General features: G+C 44.4%; 1 protein-coding gene across 2 annotated transcripts in view; it reads right to left on the bottom strand.

The window, feature by feature from the left end:
- Positions 1–17043, bottom strand: part of LOC144506628 (immunoglobulin superfamily member 5-like) — a 79933-nt gene that overhangs the window by 43076 nt on the left and 19814 nt on the right. For both annotated transcript variants that reach the window (XM_078232994.1, XM_078232993.1), the window contains 3 exons: positions 11488–11799; positions 6999–7118; positions 2215–2239 (listed from right to left, as the gene is read on the bottom strand). In XM_078232994.1, coding sequence (XP_078089120.1) covers positions 2215–2239; positions 6999–7118; positions 11488–11799 — 457 coding nt within the window. The remainder of the gene's footprint in view (positions 1–2214; positions 2240–6998; positions 7119–11487; positions 11800–17043) is intronic.

Here is a 17043-nt window from a genome sequence, read left to right as displayed (position 1 = left end):
TAAATTCCACATTCTCACTGCTCTTGATGTGAAGAAGTTTCTCCTGAATTCCCTATTTGACTTACTCAGAATCCCTACTGTGCAGAAGCAGACCATTCAGCCCATTGGGTCTGCATCGACTCTCCAACGGAGCATCCCACCCAGACCCTAGCCAAGTAACCCTACATAATCACCCCACTAATCCCCCTAACCTACACATCTTGGGGTACTAAGGGGCAATTTAGCATGGCTAATCCACCTAACCTGCACATCTTTCAGACTGTGGGAGGAAACTGGGGCACCCAGAGGAAACCTACGCAGACACGGGGAGAACGTGCAGACTCCACACAGACAGTAACCCAAGGCCAGAATCGAACCCGGGTCCCTGGAGTTTTGAGGCAGCAGTGCTAACCACTGTGCCGCCCATGGTGACACAGTGGTTAATGCTACCTTATAATAATGACTCCTTGTTTTAGCCTCCCCTAAAATTGGAAACATTCTCTCAACGCCTACATAATTTTAAAGACCTGTGTTTTTTGGTCATCCCCTTCTAGATTGAAGTGAGGTTAGAACCCACACCTCTGAGAACACTGCCAACTGAAGCAAGCTAACACTTTTGTTCAGGTTGATCACTGCCAAGTTTTTTGTTTTTTCTTAATTACACATTTCAGCATTGATGCTCCTATTACAACCTTAATTGCAGAGAATTCTTTTTACTTGATTTCCAAAAACCAGAGTTCACCCAGAATGCTTGGGTGAGGCTACAACATGAGCAAATGAAAGCTAACCAGCAGAAGCAATCCCATAATCAATAGACCAGCTCAAAGCTTTGTAGACCTGTCACATTCAGTTGTGAGTGGTGATGGACAATAAAGCAACTAACAAGAGGAGGGAGCTCTGTTCTGGTAGTTAATCCAGTGGACAGCAGTGACTCCATGACACCATTCGAAGGGGTACACAGTGATCTCCTGGGCCAACATTCATCCCTCAATTAATGCAACAGTAGCAGTATGAGCTGACCATTTATCCCATTCATGTTTGTGGGACTTGATTGATGTTCCATTTTCTTTCAAGACAAAAGTTACTCATTCAACTAGATTTCATTGTGGAAAATGTCTTGGGATATTTAGCTACCAAAACACAAAGGGTCATGATTCTGCCGAATTGGGACTAAGCACCCACACCAGCAGGAAAACCAAGTGTTTCCCGCTGGTGTTGGCAGTGTCTATCAGATGAGATTCTCCTCTGTGCCAACGGTGCACTGCCATCTGGCAACCCTGGCACTGACACCCTGGCCTGGCGCCTTGGACCCCGAGGGGGTCCACCCTGCCAACTGTATTACAATTAGTGGGTTTGCATAATTTTCGGGGCTGACAGGGCGAGTCAGGTGAATCCCGATTGCATTGACATCTGGCGGGAATCACAATCTTTGGCTGACGCCCCATTCAGTGGGGCATTGGGATTCCCACAGACCCTCTGACGGAGCTGGAAAATCCCACTCCTCCCCCCACCCCAAGATTTTCAGCAGATTTCTGTCGGGGTCTGAAGGCAAGATTGTACGATGTCAAGTGACAATTTCTTCTTATTTTTGAATTTATGTTGAATAGTTCCTTTTTTCCCTAATGTTCTCCCCTTCTTTCCCAATAGTGTTGATTTATTCTGGGGTTCAGTGTAAAAAAATAATGGTTTCCACCCAGTAACTTTCCCAACTGCCCATTTTCATTGACCAGTCTACATAGAGTAAGTTTTAATGGGCCGCAGCTTGCAGTTGAGCCTGAACCTATTCCTACCTGACATTCACTTGTGCCCCTTCCAACAGGAGTTACTGCACAGCGATGGGGATCAGGAACACTGAGTGAATTTTCTCCTGCCTAGCTGATATCAGTAGAATCATAGAATCCCTACAGTGCAGAAGGAGGCCATTCAGCCCATCGAGTTGCACTGACCACAATCCCACCCAGGCCCTATTCCCATAACCCAACACATTTACCCTAGCTAGTCCCCCTGACACTAAGGGTCAATTTAGCATGGCCAGTGCACCTAACCTGCATACCTTTGGTAATAGGCTATCTACTGACATCCTGGCTAAGACCATCAAACTAAGCACAGAATCTGGACCCTATCGTTGAACAAGATACTGGACAATCAGGAAGGTGAAACATTTTAAAAGAATTTTGACCGCTTTATGAGTAAACATACAATACCGTAAAAGAACTAATGCGTGTGCGTATTTACCTTAACTCATTCTGATAATTGGATTCTAGGAGGAAAAGAAAGAGTTAAAGAATATTAACAATTTAATTAAAAATGAAAATCTCCTTTTGTTTTGAAGATAACATCCTAATTTATCAGTTTGCTTGTGATTTCATCATGTAGAATTTTCTTTCCAACACAAAGTAGTATCTTAACGATATCTGTGCCCAAGTGTGACAACTGGAGGAGTGGGAATTTTTCAGGTGTTACGTCTGAGTGAAGGGCCAATGCAGATAGTGCAAGAGACGTTCAAAACTGAAGGGATGCAGTAAATCATGGTAAGGTGATCACAGGTTTGGCTTTGAACAACCTATACCAATTTGCCAATGACCCAATATGGGAGGTAAGGAGGTCGAGTGTTTTGGGAAATAATGTATTTCAGTTGAAAACTGTATGATGAATTTTAAAAGGCAAACTAGTGTCTTAAAATAAAGCTTCCAGGACATGTAATGGACTCAGATTCCCAGCTTGGGTCACTGTCTGTGTGGAGTTTGCACATTCTCCTCGTGTCTGTGTGGGTTTCCTCCGGGTGCTCCGGTTTCCTCCCACAGTCCAAAGATGTGCGGGTTAGGTTGATTGGCCGTGCTAATATTGCCCCTTAGTGTCCTGAGATGTGTAGGTTAGAGGGATTAGTGGGTAAAATATGTAGGGATATGGGGGTGGGGCCTGGGTGGGATTGTGGTCGGTGCAGACTCGATGGGCCGAATGGCCTCTTTCTGTACTGTAGGGATTCTATGATTCAGTGTTCTGCACCGACTGTACTTCAATCAATTTTGATCCATCATAGTTAACCTTGATCACCAGCTTATGCTTTCCTTGACTCAGTGAGCACAGTGCTTAGCACTGCTGGCTCACAGCACCAGGGACCTGGGTTCGATTCCCAGCTTGGGGGGAGGTCAGTGTGTGGAGTTTGCACGTTCTCCCCGTGTCGGCATGGGTTTCCTCCGAGTGCTCCGGTTTCCTCCCACATTCCAAAGATGTGTGGATTAAGTGCATTGGCCATGCTAAATTGCCCCTTAGTGTCCCAGAGGGATTACTGGGGTAAATAGGTGGGATTACAGGGATAGGGCCTGGGTGGAATTGTTGTCGGTGCAGACTCGCTGGGCCGAATGGCCTCCTTCCGCACAGTAGGGTTTCTATGATTTCTATGACTCTATGATTCACTTGAATGCAAACCATGCAGTCATCCAGAACAAGGGGAGCACAGATTTAAGGTACATCTGAATGCACGAATTAGGAGTTGGCCACTTGGCCCCTGGGATCTGCTCTGCCACTCAATAAGAGCATGGCTGATCTGATTATAACCACAACTTCACCTTCCAGCCCATAACCTTTCACCCTCTTGTTTATTCAGAGTCAATCTACCTCTGCCTTAAAGATAATTAAAGACTCTGACTCAAGTACCTTTTGAGGAAGAGAATTCCAAAGACTCACTTCACTCAGAGAAAACAAATCCTTGTCTCTGCCCTAAGTGGGTGGCCCCTTATTTTTATACAGTGACCCCAAGTTCTATATTCTCCCACAAAAGACAGTCAGCATAAATCCTTTCCACAATCACCCTGTCGAGACCCCTCAGGGTCTTACATGTTTCAATCAAGTTGCCTCTTACTCTTCTAAACTCCACAGAGACAAGCCTAACCCAGTATGGCATGAACCTGATTACATTGCTGGTGAGGGGCGGCAATAATTGGAAATAGTGACCTGGCTGCTCATCTCGTGGCCAAAGAGTGTGGGCTCAAGGTCCCGCCCTTTGCGTCATCCTCACCACTTGCCTTCCCACCTATTTTTGTGCCATTCACAAACTTGGCAACAGTACATTCACTTCCCTTGTGTAGGTCATTAATACATATTATAAATAATTGTGGCCCCAGCACTGATCCCTGTGGCACTCCACTAGTTACAGATTGCCATCCTGAAAATACACCTCTTATTCTAACTCTCTGTCTTCTATCAGTTAGCCAATCCTCTATCCATGCCAATATAGTACCCCCCAACACCCATGGAGTCTTATCTTATAAAGTAGCCTTTTAATGTGGTGCCTCATCAGATGCTTTTTGGAAATTCAAATATATTACATCTCTTTATCTATCCTGCTCGTTACCACCTCAAATAATTCTGATACATTTGTCAGGCATGATTTCCCCTGCATGAAACCATGCTGACTTTGCTTGATTATATCATGCATTTCTAAATGCTCTGTTATTACATCCTTTATAATGGACTCTAACATTTTCCCAATGACTCAGACTTTAGTTCTCCAAGGAAACCAGTACCATCCTCTCCAATCTATCCTCATAATTATAGTTTTTATGTCTGGAACCATTATTGTGAATATCCTCTGTACTCTTTCTATTGCTTTCACATCCTTCCTCAAGTGTTCAGAACTGGATGCAGTCCTCTAGATAAGGCCTAACTAGTGTCTTATAGAAGTTTAACATGACCTCCTTACTCTTGTGCTCAATGCCCCTATTAATAAAGCCTTAGATATCATTTGTTTTCATAACCGCTCTCTCAACATGCCTTGCCATCTTCAATTACTTATCACCTAACAGAGTTCCCTCTGTCCTCCAATCGAGTTTTCTCCCTTTATTTTATATTGCCTCTTTATATTCTTCCTGCCAAAATGAGTCACCCCCTAATTTTCTGCATTGAACTTCACCTGCCACTTGTCTCTCCAGTCCAACATGTTTATGTCCTTTTGAATGAAGTTCAAAACTACCCTCATCACAGTTAACAACATTTCTAATCATTGTATCATCTGCAACTTTTGAAATAATGTCCTGAGAACCACAGCCTAGGTCATTAATATATATCAGGAAGAGCAAAGGTCCCAACACTGACCCCTGGGGAACTCCACTACAAACCTCCATCCAATCTGAAGAACAGTCATTTATCACTACACCTTGTTTCCTGTCACTCAGACAATTCCTTATCCAAGTGGCAACTTTCCTTTTTATTACATGACCTAGAATTTTGCTCACAAGTCTGTTGTGTGGCACTGTATCAAATGCCTTTTGAAAATCCATATACACCACAACAACAGTGTTTGCCTTATCAATGTTAGAATCATAAAATCCCTACAGTGCAGACGGATGCCATTTGGCCCATCGGGTCTGCACCAACAACAATCCCACCCAGGCCCTATCCTTGTAATCCCCCTGACGCTAAAGGGCAATCCCACCCAGAACTGTTCCCCATAACCCCAAGTATTTACCCCGCTAATCCCCCTAACCTGCACATCTTGGGACATTAAGGGCCAATTTAATATGGCCAATCCAGCTAACCTGCACACCTTTGGAGTGTGGGAGGAAACCAGAGCACCCGGAGGAAACCCACGCAGACACAGGGAGAATGTGCAGACTCCGCACAGTCAATCCCCCGAAGCCGGAATCAAACACGGGTCCCTGGCACTATGAGGCAGCAGTGCTAACCACTGTGCCACCACCTGCCATGTTCTCTGTTACCTCCTCAAAAAACTCCAGCAAGTTAGTTAAACATGACTTTCCCTGAATAAATCCATGCTGGCCTTCCTTAATTATCCTGCATTTGCCTAAGTGACTATTGATTTTGTCCCGAGTTATTTCCAGAAGTTTTCCTACCACTGAAGTCAAACTGGCTTTAGCCTTGCACCCTGTTCTGAGCAAGTATGTAACATTCCCAATTCTCCAGTCCTCTGGCACCACCCCTGTGTTTAAGGAAGACTGGAAAATGGGGAGGCGATGGCCTAATGGCATTATCGCTGGACTGTTCATCCAGAAACTTTGCTAATGTTCTGGGGACCTGGGTTCGAATCCCCCCATGGCAGATGGTGGAGTTTGAATTCAATTTTTAAAAATTCTGGAATTAAGAATCTATTGATGACCATGAAACCATTGTCGATTGTGGGAAAAACCCATCTGGTTCACTGATGTCCTTTAGGGAAGGAAATCTGCCGTCCTTACCTGGTCTGGCCTACATGTGACTCCAGAACCACAGCAATGTGGTTGACTCTCAACTGCTATCCAAGGGCAACTAGGGGTGGGCAATAAATACTGGCCAGCCAGCGATGCCCATGTCCCACGAATACAAAAACACTCATCTTATCAATTTTAAATAAAGATTGCCTTTGTACTGGTAATTGTGAGCTGTAGTACAGCAAATACTGAAACAACCATCAGCTGGAGAATTTGAGGGACAAACATTTCCTACTCATATGAATATCACTGTATGATTATACTGCAGTAAGAAGTTTAACAACACCAGGTTAAAGTCCAACAGGTTTATTTGGTAGCAAAAGCCACACAAGCTTTCGGAGCTGCAAGCCCCTTCTTCAGGTGAGTGGGAATTCTGTTCACAAACAGAGCATATAAAGACACAAACTCAATTTACATGAATAATGGTTGGAATGCGAATACTTACAACTAATTGCATTCCAACCATTATTCATGTAAATTGAGTTTGTGTCTTTATATGCTCTGTTTGTGAACAGAATTCCCACTCACCTGAAGAAGGGGCTTGGAGCTCCGAAAGCTTGTGTGGCTTTTGCTGCCAAATAAACCTGTTGGACTTTAACCTGGTGTTGTTAAACTTCTTACTGTGTTTACCCCAGTCCAACGCCGGCATCTCCACATCATGATTATACTCCAATCCACTCATGCACATTTACCTTGGAGGTTGAATATTACAAATTTAAGGTAGCATGGTGCAAACAAAGAACAATAAAAAAAATTGCAAATAAACCAAATATGTCAGCATTTGAAGGATTAATTTACAAAACAGGTACTGACCGGAGTGTTTGTTTCGTTTTATGCAGCATACGACGATGATGATGATGATTATTAGAAGCAGGATAAACACAATAATAGGCACCACAATAGCAATAATCAACCAGGTCCGGTCTTGACTGGCTGCAAAGTCAAACACTTCAGGGAATTAGTCACCAGCTGATATCCCGAGCACACAACCTTTTTCTGATACGCGATGTATGGACTTGGTGATAAGGAGCTATGAGACTTGGATTCAAGGCTGTATCCCAAAACGCCAGAGTGAAGTTCAAGTGAAGGTTAAGGCATTCTCTCCCTATCTCACCTGAAAGTGTTGACTGTAGCTGGGACAGAGGTTCCAAAGACACTTTTTTTGCTCACCCAAGCGTCTAACTTTTTACATGAACTTGTTTGACTTTGAGGTTGTAAAGACTGAGACTCTGATCACCCAGTGTCTTCACCCATGCATTTGAATAAATGGTATTAGCAATTAGCTGACCATCCCGTCCTAAGGAGATTGAGGTCAATCATTCGCATCCCCCCCTCCCCTCACCCATCTGAACTCACCACAGACCATAATTTTAACACCTAAAACGCCCTTGTCCTTATTCACATGGCCAACAAGAGTTCTATTAGTGCAGAATCATTGTAACATATTCCTGTTTAGAGTCCATAGAATCCTACAGTACAGAAGGAGGCCATTCAGCCCATCAAGTCTGCACCAACCACAATCCCACCCAGGCCCTACCCGCATAACCCCATGCATTTACCCTAGCTAGTCCCCATGACAGTAAGGGGAAATTTAGTATGGCCAATCCATCTAACCCGCACATCTTTGGACTGTGGGAGGAAACTGAAAAACCCGGAGGAAACCCATGCAGACACGGGGAGAACGTGCGAACTCCACACAGACAGTGACCCAAGCCAGGAATCGAACCCGGGTCCCTGGAACTGTTAGGCAGCAGTGCTAACCACTGTGCCACCGTGTCGCTATGATTTAAGAAGTAATAAAAGACATCAGAATTCTACAATAAAAGCAAAATACTGCGGGTGCTAGAATCCTGTGTTCTTTACATTTTCAACATTAGAATAGTAATTACAGTTAAAAAATATTTCACTAGCTGTCCTGAAGTTGGCCAAATACCATAGAAATACAAGTCCTTTTGTCACTTTATGATATAATTGTCACAAAATATTACACTTCTGACATTGTATTCTCAGCGTAATGTTCTGCAATATTTTTGTGACTTGAGGTGGTCATAATGTAAGGAGATTTGCAAGATTCCACTAACCATTGATGTATCAGCACTTCTCAATTTGTAGCACTTTCATTTTTGAGTCCAAAGTTTGTAGGTTCCGGTGCCACTCTAGGACTTGAACATGAGAAATGTAGGCTGATACCTCAGTACAGTCCTGTTACAGGCACTGTCAGTGTATTAAATCAAGACCCATCTGCCATCTCATTGGTCTGGCTCCTGCTTTGTCCAAGGCCACAAGACACTACAAAGAGTTGTAAACAAAGCCCAGTCCATCACACAAAGCAGCCTCCCATCCATTGACTCCGTCTACACTTCCCACTGTCTCAGAAAAGGAGCCAGCATAATCAAGGACTCCACGCATCCCGGATATACTCTCTTCCACCTTCTTCCGTCGGGAAAAAGATACAAAAGTCTGAGGTCACGTACCAACCAATTTTCTTCCACCTTCTTCCATCAGGAAAAAGATACAAAAGTCTGAGGTCACGTACCAACCAATTCTCTTCCACCTTCTTCCATCAGGAAAAAGATACAAAAGTCTGAGGTCACGTACCAACCAATTTTCTTCCACCTTCTTCCATCAGGAAAAAGATACAAAAGTCTGAGGTCACGTACCAACCAATTCTCTTCCACCTTCTTCCATCAGGAAAAAGATACAAAAGTCTGAGGTCACGTACCAACCGACTCAAGAACAGCTTCTTCTCTGCTGCCATCAGACTTTTGAATGGACCTACCTTGCACTAAGTTGATCTTTCTCTACACCCTAGCTATGACTGTAACACTACATTCTGCACTCTCTCCTTTCCTTCTCTATGTACAATATGTATTGTCTGTATAGCGCGCAAGAAATAGTACTTTTGACCGTATAATAGTACATGTGACAATAATAAATCAAATCAAAAATATAAAAGATCCCATTGCCCTGGCCAATATTTATCTCTCAATCAACAACACCATAAACAAATTAACACTACTGCCTATGGGAGCTTCCTGTCCACAAATTAGATGCCTTGTTTCTCATATCGCAACCACAACTAATCTTCAAAAGGTCCCTGCTTGACTGTGAAGCAATTTGGGACAGCCTGTGGTTATGAAAGATACTTTATAAATGTAAGTATTTCTTTTAAATTTTACCGTCTTTTTATTTACGTATCTGTCAAAGCAAATCATAACACCGGCAATTTTTAAGAATTGTTCATTGACTTGCACCTTGTTTTCTTACACTCTCATGGATGTTGACAAGTTTTGATCAGTTTGATATGGCGTTGATGTTCTCACCGCCAACCTCTTCAGGGGTCACTGCTGTTATTATTATCCACATAGTGCGGAATATTGTACAGGTTCTGACAGTCCGCACCAGTTACCTTCAATGTTGACCCATAAGTAACCCCCGTTTTGGGAACGCAAATTTGTCAAAAGATTAGCAAAGAGTTGTTGGACACCAACAATCAGTTTGAGAAGTGGAGAATGTGTAATAAATACCAATTCTGAAAGATTGGGGTCTTCAATGTTATGGAACTCGTCTGTACACCAGAGAAGAAAATCATTGAAAAGCATCCAGTCCACTAAGTACTGAATTCACGGAGTGTTGTTTTAGCAGTGATGGGGAACTGATTGAGGTGATAAATTCAACAGGGAGCTGGATAGATATTTGGCGAGGGAGGTAGTTGAGAGATACCAAAAAATAGAAGGGTGCATTCTAGTGTTTTAGGACTGAGGTGAGGAGAAATTGTGGAATGTGCGGAATTCAGTACCACAGAAAGTAGTTAAAGCCAAAATGTTGTGTGATTGCAAGAAGAAATTAGATATAGCTCTTGGGGCTAAAGGAATCAAAGGGATATGGGGGGTGGGGGGGAAAGGTGGGAACAGAATATTGAATTTGGTGATCAGCCATGATCAAAGTAAATGGTGGAGCAGGCTCGAAGGGCCGAATGGCCTACTCCTGCTTCTAGTTTCTAGGTTTCTATGTCTAGATGGACTGGACTGGTCTTTTTCAGTCTTGTATGTTCCCTTTTGCCTCAGTTAACCCTAGTGGCTTCTGATAATGCAGCAAAATCTAATAAATTATACCAAAGGTCTAAAATTTAAGATACAAGAAGAGTCTTCAAAATCTGGGCATTAAACATCTCAACTCTACTAGAAACTGGAGTTTTTTTCTATAAACATGCAGCTTACTTTTCTTCATAATTCTCCTAAAAATAACCCAGTTAATACTTCCCGTCAGGTCATGTGATATTACAACAGCCCGAATACTGCCATCCCTGTCATTTGATTAGGCATCATGGTTACTCCAAAGTAGCCTATCCACTGTGAATACTCCCAAGGTTCAAATGAAGCTTCTGACAGTTCTCCTCTTAGTCCCTAAAGGCACAGACACAGGAGCTGGCTTTGGGATTGGAGAAGTGCTCATCCACCTCCCCAGGAGGACTGTAATAAGTCCTCAGAGGCAGAAGTCCCTTCATCAAAATCCCTTTATTTACAAGTCCGACAACAGCATACAGAGCGCTTTCAGCTAGCAATCTACACTCAGAGTCCCAGAGGAACTGACACACCTGGTTAAGTACAAAGCAAGAGGCTCCTTGATTGGCCCATTAATTTGGCCCTTAATCAGGGAGTTCATATGCTAACAGGCCCACCTCAATTGCCTGATTAAAGTCACTGCAAGGACCATCCTCTTTGATAGCCCCGCAGGGACTGAGGGCCGACAGGAAATTTGGCCATGGGTGGAATCACACCTGGGACCGTACACTGTCCTCACCTGACACTGGCATGTACATTTCAACAGGAATCAAAAAGAAAATTCAATATCTTTCCCTTCCTCGGCCTGGGGGCAACCAAGTCCAACGATAATGGCGATCTCACCACCGTTAGTCAAATTCCTCATTTTCCAAAGATAATCTGGAGATGATCCTGTTTGACATGGTTCAATTTCACAGAACTAACATTTATCTATGAGGTGGAGATGCCGGCGTTGGACTGGAGTGGGCACAGTAAGAAGTCTCACAACACCAGGTTAAAGTCCAACAGGTTTATTTGGAATCACGAGCTTTTGGAGCGCTGCTCCTTCATCAGGTGATGAAGGAGCAGTGCTCTGAAAGCTGGTGATTCCAAATAAACCCATTGGACTTTAACCTGGCGTTGTGAGACTTCTCACTGTCACATTTATCTAGTGAGGGAATCCTCATACAGCCTTGGTTGAATATATAGTTTGACATTGTGACCAATCAGCAAGCATCAACAAGCCTAAAGATACTTACATTCGTAATTATGAGGTTTCACAGTGATGTGAAGTTCAGTAGTTTTAGGCTGAGGAAGTGCCTTTATAGTGGCCAGGCACCTAACTTCAGCATTGGCACTAAGTGTGAGATTTAATGTGCTGAGGGCATCGTAGAGATGTTCGGAAGCTGGGTAAAAGGTGCTGGTGTACAGTTTTGAATCCACGGCTTTTTGGTTTATTGTCCAGGTGATAGTCGGATGAGGGTTCCAGCTTTCTGCCTTACAGACAACGTCTGTGCTATGGTTTATCACCACAGACGAAATCTTGCTCTCAAAATTTACCGTTCCGGCAACTGTGGCACAATAAAAGCAGAGGGTTAGTTTTATCAGAGGTAAAATTGACAGTTATTTTTCTGAACACTCTTTAAATAGGAATTACTCTGAAAATAGCTGAAGTGCTTTATTTATCTTTTGTGATCACTTCCTCAGCATCACACAAAACAGCCTCCCATCCTTTGACTGTGTCCACACTTCCCAAAACCTCGGAAAAGCAGCCAACATTATCAAGGACCCCGCACATTCTCTCTTCCACTTCCTTCCATTGGAAAAAAGATACAAAAGTCTGCAATCACAAACCAACTGACTCAAGAACAACTTCCTCCCTGCTGCCATCAGACTTTTGAATGGGCCTACCTTATATTAAGTTGATCTTTCTCTACACCCTAGTTATGACTGTAACACTACATTCTGCACCCTCTCCTTTCCTTCTCCTCTATGTACACTATGTCTGTATGGCTCGCAAGAAACAATACTTGGGAAGGCAATGGCCTACTGGTATTATCATTAGGCTATTAATCCAGAAATTCAACTAATGTTCTGGGGACCCTGGTTCGAATCCCACCATGCCAGTTGGTGGAATTTGAATTCAATAAAAAATATGTGGAATTAAGAATCTACTGATGACCATGAAGCCATTGTCGATTGTTGGGAAAACCCATCTGGTTCACTAATGTCCTTTAGGGAAGGAAGTTTGCCATCCTTACCTGGACTGGTCCACATGTGACTCCAGAGCCACAGCAATGTGGTTGACTCTCAACTGCCCTCCAAGGGCAACTAGGAATGGGCAATAAATGCTGACCAGCCAGTGATGCCCATGACCCATGAAGGAATAAAAAAAGTAAAAAAATACTTTTCACTGTATCCCAATACATGTGACAATCATAAATCGAATCAAATCCTTGCTGTCAAACCTATTTTTTTATCAACCAACTTACAGATGCGAGAGTGTATATTCTATTGTTCCTTCTCAGGATGTGGGCATCACTGACAAGGCTGGCTTTATTACCCATCACCAACTATTTTGAGAAGGCTTGCTACTTGAAATGCTGGTAGCGTTTGGTCTAACTGGCTATACTTGATCACATCAGACATGGCATAAATGTTCTGGAGAAAATACTGAGGAGATTTACAAGAATGTTGCCAGGACTTGAAAATTGGAGCTATGTGGAATGGTTAGATAGGCTGGAGTTGTTTTCTTTGAAATGGAGGAGGCTGAGGGGTGACCTGATAGAGGTGTGCAAGATTATGAGGAGTCGAGATAGAGTTGTCAGGGATCCCTGGTTTCCCCAAGCAGAGAGGTCAGTTACCGGGGGGCACAGACTTAAGGTGATTGGTGAAAGGATTAGAGAAGACATGAGGAAAAGTTTATTCACCTAGAGGGTGGTGGGTGTTTGGAATTTGCTGCCTGTGGTTTGTTGGCTGAGACAGATGCCATCAACTCTTTTAAAAGGTACTTGGATCTGCACGTAAAGTGCTATAACCAGCAAGGCTACGGACAGGGTGCTGGAAGATGGGATTTGATTGCATAGTTAGATTTTGTTTTGGCCAGTGCAGACATAATGGGCTGAATGGCCTCCTTCCGTGCCATACCATTTCTAATGTTTGCTAATCAAAGCGTTAATCACCTTGATGTAGAACTGGAGTCACACGTGGACCCAGACTTGGTAAGGACAGACTATGTCCTTCCCTAAAGAACATTCGTGAACCAGTTGGGTCGTTACAACAATCCAACAGTTTTATACTCACTCCGAGTGATGCCAGATATTTATTTCCTGATTTTTTTTTTCTTAAATTGAATTGAAAGTGTTAATTTGCCATGATGACATTTGAAATCATCAGACAGAGGAGCAGAAGTGTGCAGGTTAGGTGGATTGGCCATGCTAAATTGCCCCTTGGTGTCCCAAGATGTGCAGGTTAGTGGGGTAAATAGGTGGGGTTACGGGGATAAGATACTTTGTCAGAGGGTCGGTGCAGATTCAATAAACTGAATGGCCTTCTCCTGCACTGTAGAATTCTATGAAGTAGGCCATTCGGCCCATCGCCATGTTTTCTGGATTATTAGTCCATTAACACAACTCTTGCATTACTTTACCTTCAAGGTTCAGCCCAAACTGCTGAGAACCCAAGGGCGGATCTTACCTGCCATAAACGCCACGCTCCCACTGCCGTGAGGTCGGAGAATTTGGCGGCCAGCCAAGTCTCCGTTCACTGCAACGGGATGGGAAAATCCTTCCGGAATGAACAGTGAAAAGATTCCGGCCCAAACTGGCAAGGTCACTAGCTGCAGACGATCAAAGCCATGGCAATGTAGTTCCATGAAAGTGCCATTGAATTGAGGCCTGCTCTTGCAGCAAGGTACCTGGCTCTGCTGATATATATATATATATATATATATATATTCCTTATGAAAATTAATTTTGGGCACATTGCTCGTTCATTAAAAATGACATATGAATGAACGATAACAATTCAAAGAAAGAAAATTACTTTATCACAGAGGTCTAACTTAATTAAAATGTGTAGTAAAATTTATTCCAGCGTATTAAAATTACCAGCCGGTGAATTCCAACCTCAGACACACATCAAACCTCAGTTATTACAGTGAACACAGGAATAGGAGCAGGAGTGGACTACACTGCCTTTGAGTCTGCTCTCCACTACCCACACAACCAGGCCTGATTCTGGGCTTCAACACCATTCCCCTCCCACACCCAATATCGCTTAATTCCCTGAGACTGAGAATCTGTCTGTCCCAGCCTTAAATGGGTGAGGTTTCCTTGGAAATTGGCAAAGGTTGATGCCGGGCAGGAAATGTGGCCGTGAAACTGCTGACAGCAATGGCAGCTTTTTCTGTGGTATAGTCCTGGGCGTCAAAGGACAAGTACCACGACATTGCGCTGGCGGGGCACCTCCTGCACCCACACCGCCAGCAACTTCGGCAGCTGAGGATCAGGGCACCATTTTCAAAGGCTACCCCAGGGTAGAGAGAGCAAAGGAGTTCACCTGGCCCAAGTCAGGAATGTCGCCTGGATGGATGCAACTCCAACAACACTCAAGAAGCTCAACACCACCCAGGACAAAGCAGCCCGCTTGATTGGCACCACATCTACAAACATCAACTCTCTCCACCACCGAAGATCAGTAGCAGCAGTTATCTACAAGATGCACTGCAGCGATTCACCAAAGATCCTTAGACAGCACCTTCCAAACGCACGACCACTTCCATCTAGGAGGTCAAGGGCAGCAGATACATGGGAACACCACCACCTGGAAGTTCCCCTCCAAGTCACTCACCGTCCTGATTTGGAAATATATCGCCGTTCCTTCGCAGTCGCTGGGTCAAAATCCTGGAATTCTCTCCCTAACGGCATTGTGGGTCAACCCACAGCACATGGACTGCAGCGATTCAAGACAACAGCTCACCACCACCTTCTCAAGGGCAACGAGGGATGGGCAATAAATGCTGGCCAGCCAGCGACACCCATGTCCTACGAATGAATAAAAAAAATCTTCCCAGCATCCCCCTGGCACTGCCCCCGGCACTACCTGGGCACTGGTCCCTGGCACTACTCAGGCACTGCCTGGGCATAATCCTCTCTCCACCTCACGCTTCACTCATCTGACCTTCCCTGGGAGCTCAGATCGCAAGGTCCATGCCTTGGGAGTCCAGTCGTGATTCACACCGCGCCGGATGGATTTGCTGATGAGGTGGCGGGGGAGGGAGGATTCAGGTGAAGAGGCCTGATAATTATATACTAATATATTCAAATAATGATCCCGATGTTTAACGTTGGGAAATGTACCCCGTCACTGACAGGTGAGGAACCAATCGCACGACATGTTTACAACAATGTAACACGCGACTTTGCAGTTCTTGCAAAGGCGAGGCAATAGTGGAGGGGGAAGACCCAATGATATTATCACTAGACTTTTGGACTTTCATCTGCCACGGCAGCTGGTGGAATTTGAATTCAATAAAAAATTATTTGGAATTAAGAATCTAATGTTGATCATGAAATCATTGTCGATTGTCGGAAAACCCCACCTGGTTCACTAATGTTCTTTAGGGAAGGAAATCTACTGTCTCACCCGGTCAGGCCTACATGTGACTCCAGAGCCACAGCAATGTGGTTGACTTTCAACTGCCCTCTGAACAAGGGCAACTAGGGGTGGGCAATAAATGCTGGCCAGCTAATGATGTCCGTGTCGCAAACAAAGTTTGGTTCCCTTCGCGGAACCCGCCTGAGCGATTGGGAATGGAAAATCTCGGCCAACATATTCAATGATGGAGCATCACAAACATCTGGGGCCCCATTCTCTCATCCCAATGCGCACGTTTTTTGGTGTGTTGGGTTTGGAGATGGGCTTGTTGGCCATTTTGCGGGATTCGCGCATACGTTCCTGACGCAAGTGCATCTCCCATAGCCGGAGAGCATGCAGAGTCTGGACCGCGCTGGAAACTGGCAGGAAGAGAGGAAATTGATTCAGATCTGTTTTTAGTCTTATTTAAATGTGAGTATTGGGCCCGGGGCTGAATTCTCCAGGCCCGATAGCATCTCCCACCCCGCCAGGAGAATTTCACTCTGGTAGGGTTTAGAGTCGCTCCCCACTTGTGGGGAACTAGCAGGAGACCCCGCCGGAGTGAAGGGGAGGGCAATCACGATCAGTTGGTAGGGGGATGGTACCCCGGGCATGGGCACCCTCGCAGTGCCAAAGGGGCAAAATGCCCATGCCCAGGGGGCACCTTGGCACTGCCCACCGGGTATCGGGCAGTGCCAAGGGGGTGGGGCCTTAAAGCCTATCTCTTTCACCAAACCTTTTGCCAGCTGTCCTAAAATCTCCGTATTTGGCTAGGTGTTAGGTTTTGATCGATGTTCCTTCAGGGATTTTTTCCCATGTTGTTGTTGCACAATGAAATGGAGCCGGATGTCCATCCATTCTCCTGGGCTATGGATGGTTGAGAATATAAGAGCAGGTGGAGAGGGAGATGAATCAAAATGGCCGACCCAGGATGAAAACGCCCCTCAAGCGTGTCAAGAATTGGAAACACCACAAAATCGGAGCACACAAGATGAAGAGGATGGGAAGGATTGCCTTCACTTCTATAATTGAATAGCATGAAAAGATCCAGTGATGCATTTCCTTCAATCTTTCCATTTATCTTTTTAATCCCCTGCCCTGACTCCCACTCCTTTCATTTCATTCTCATCTCATGTTTGTAGTCTCTGATCTTATTAACTGAGAGAGTGGAGTTCGTC

This window comes from Mustelus asterias, chromosome 17 (genome assembly GCF_964213995.1).
Source record: "Mustelus asterias chromosome 17, sMusAst1.hap1.1, whole genome shotgun sequence".
Lineage (NCBI taxonomy): Eukaryota > Metazoa > Chordata > Chondrichthyes > Carcharhiniformes > Triakidae > Mustelus > Mustelus asterias.
This window is presented reverse-complemented; position numbering and strand designations above follow the sequence as displayed.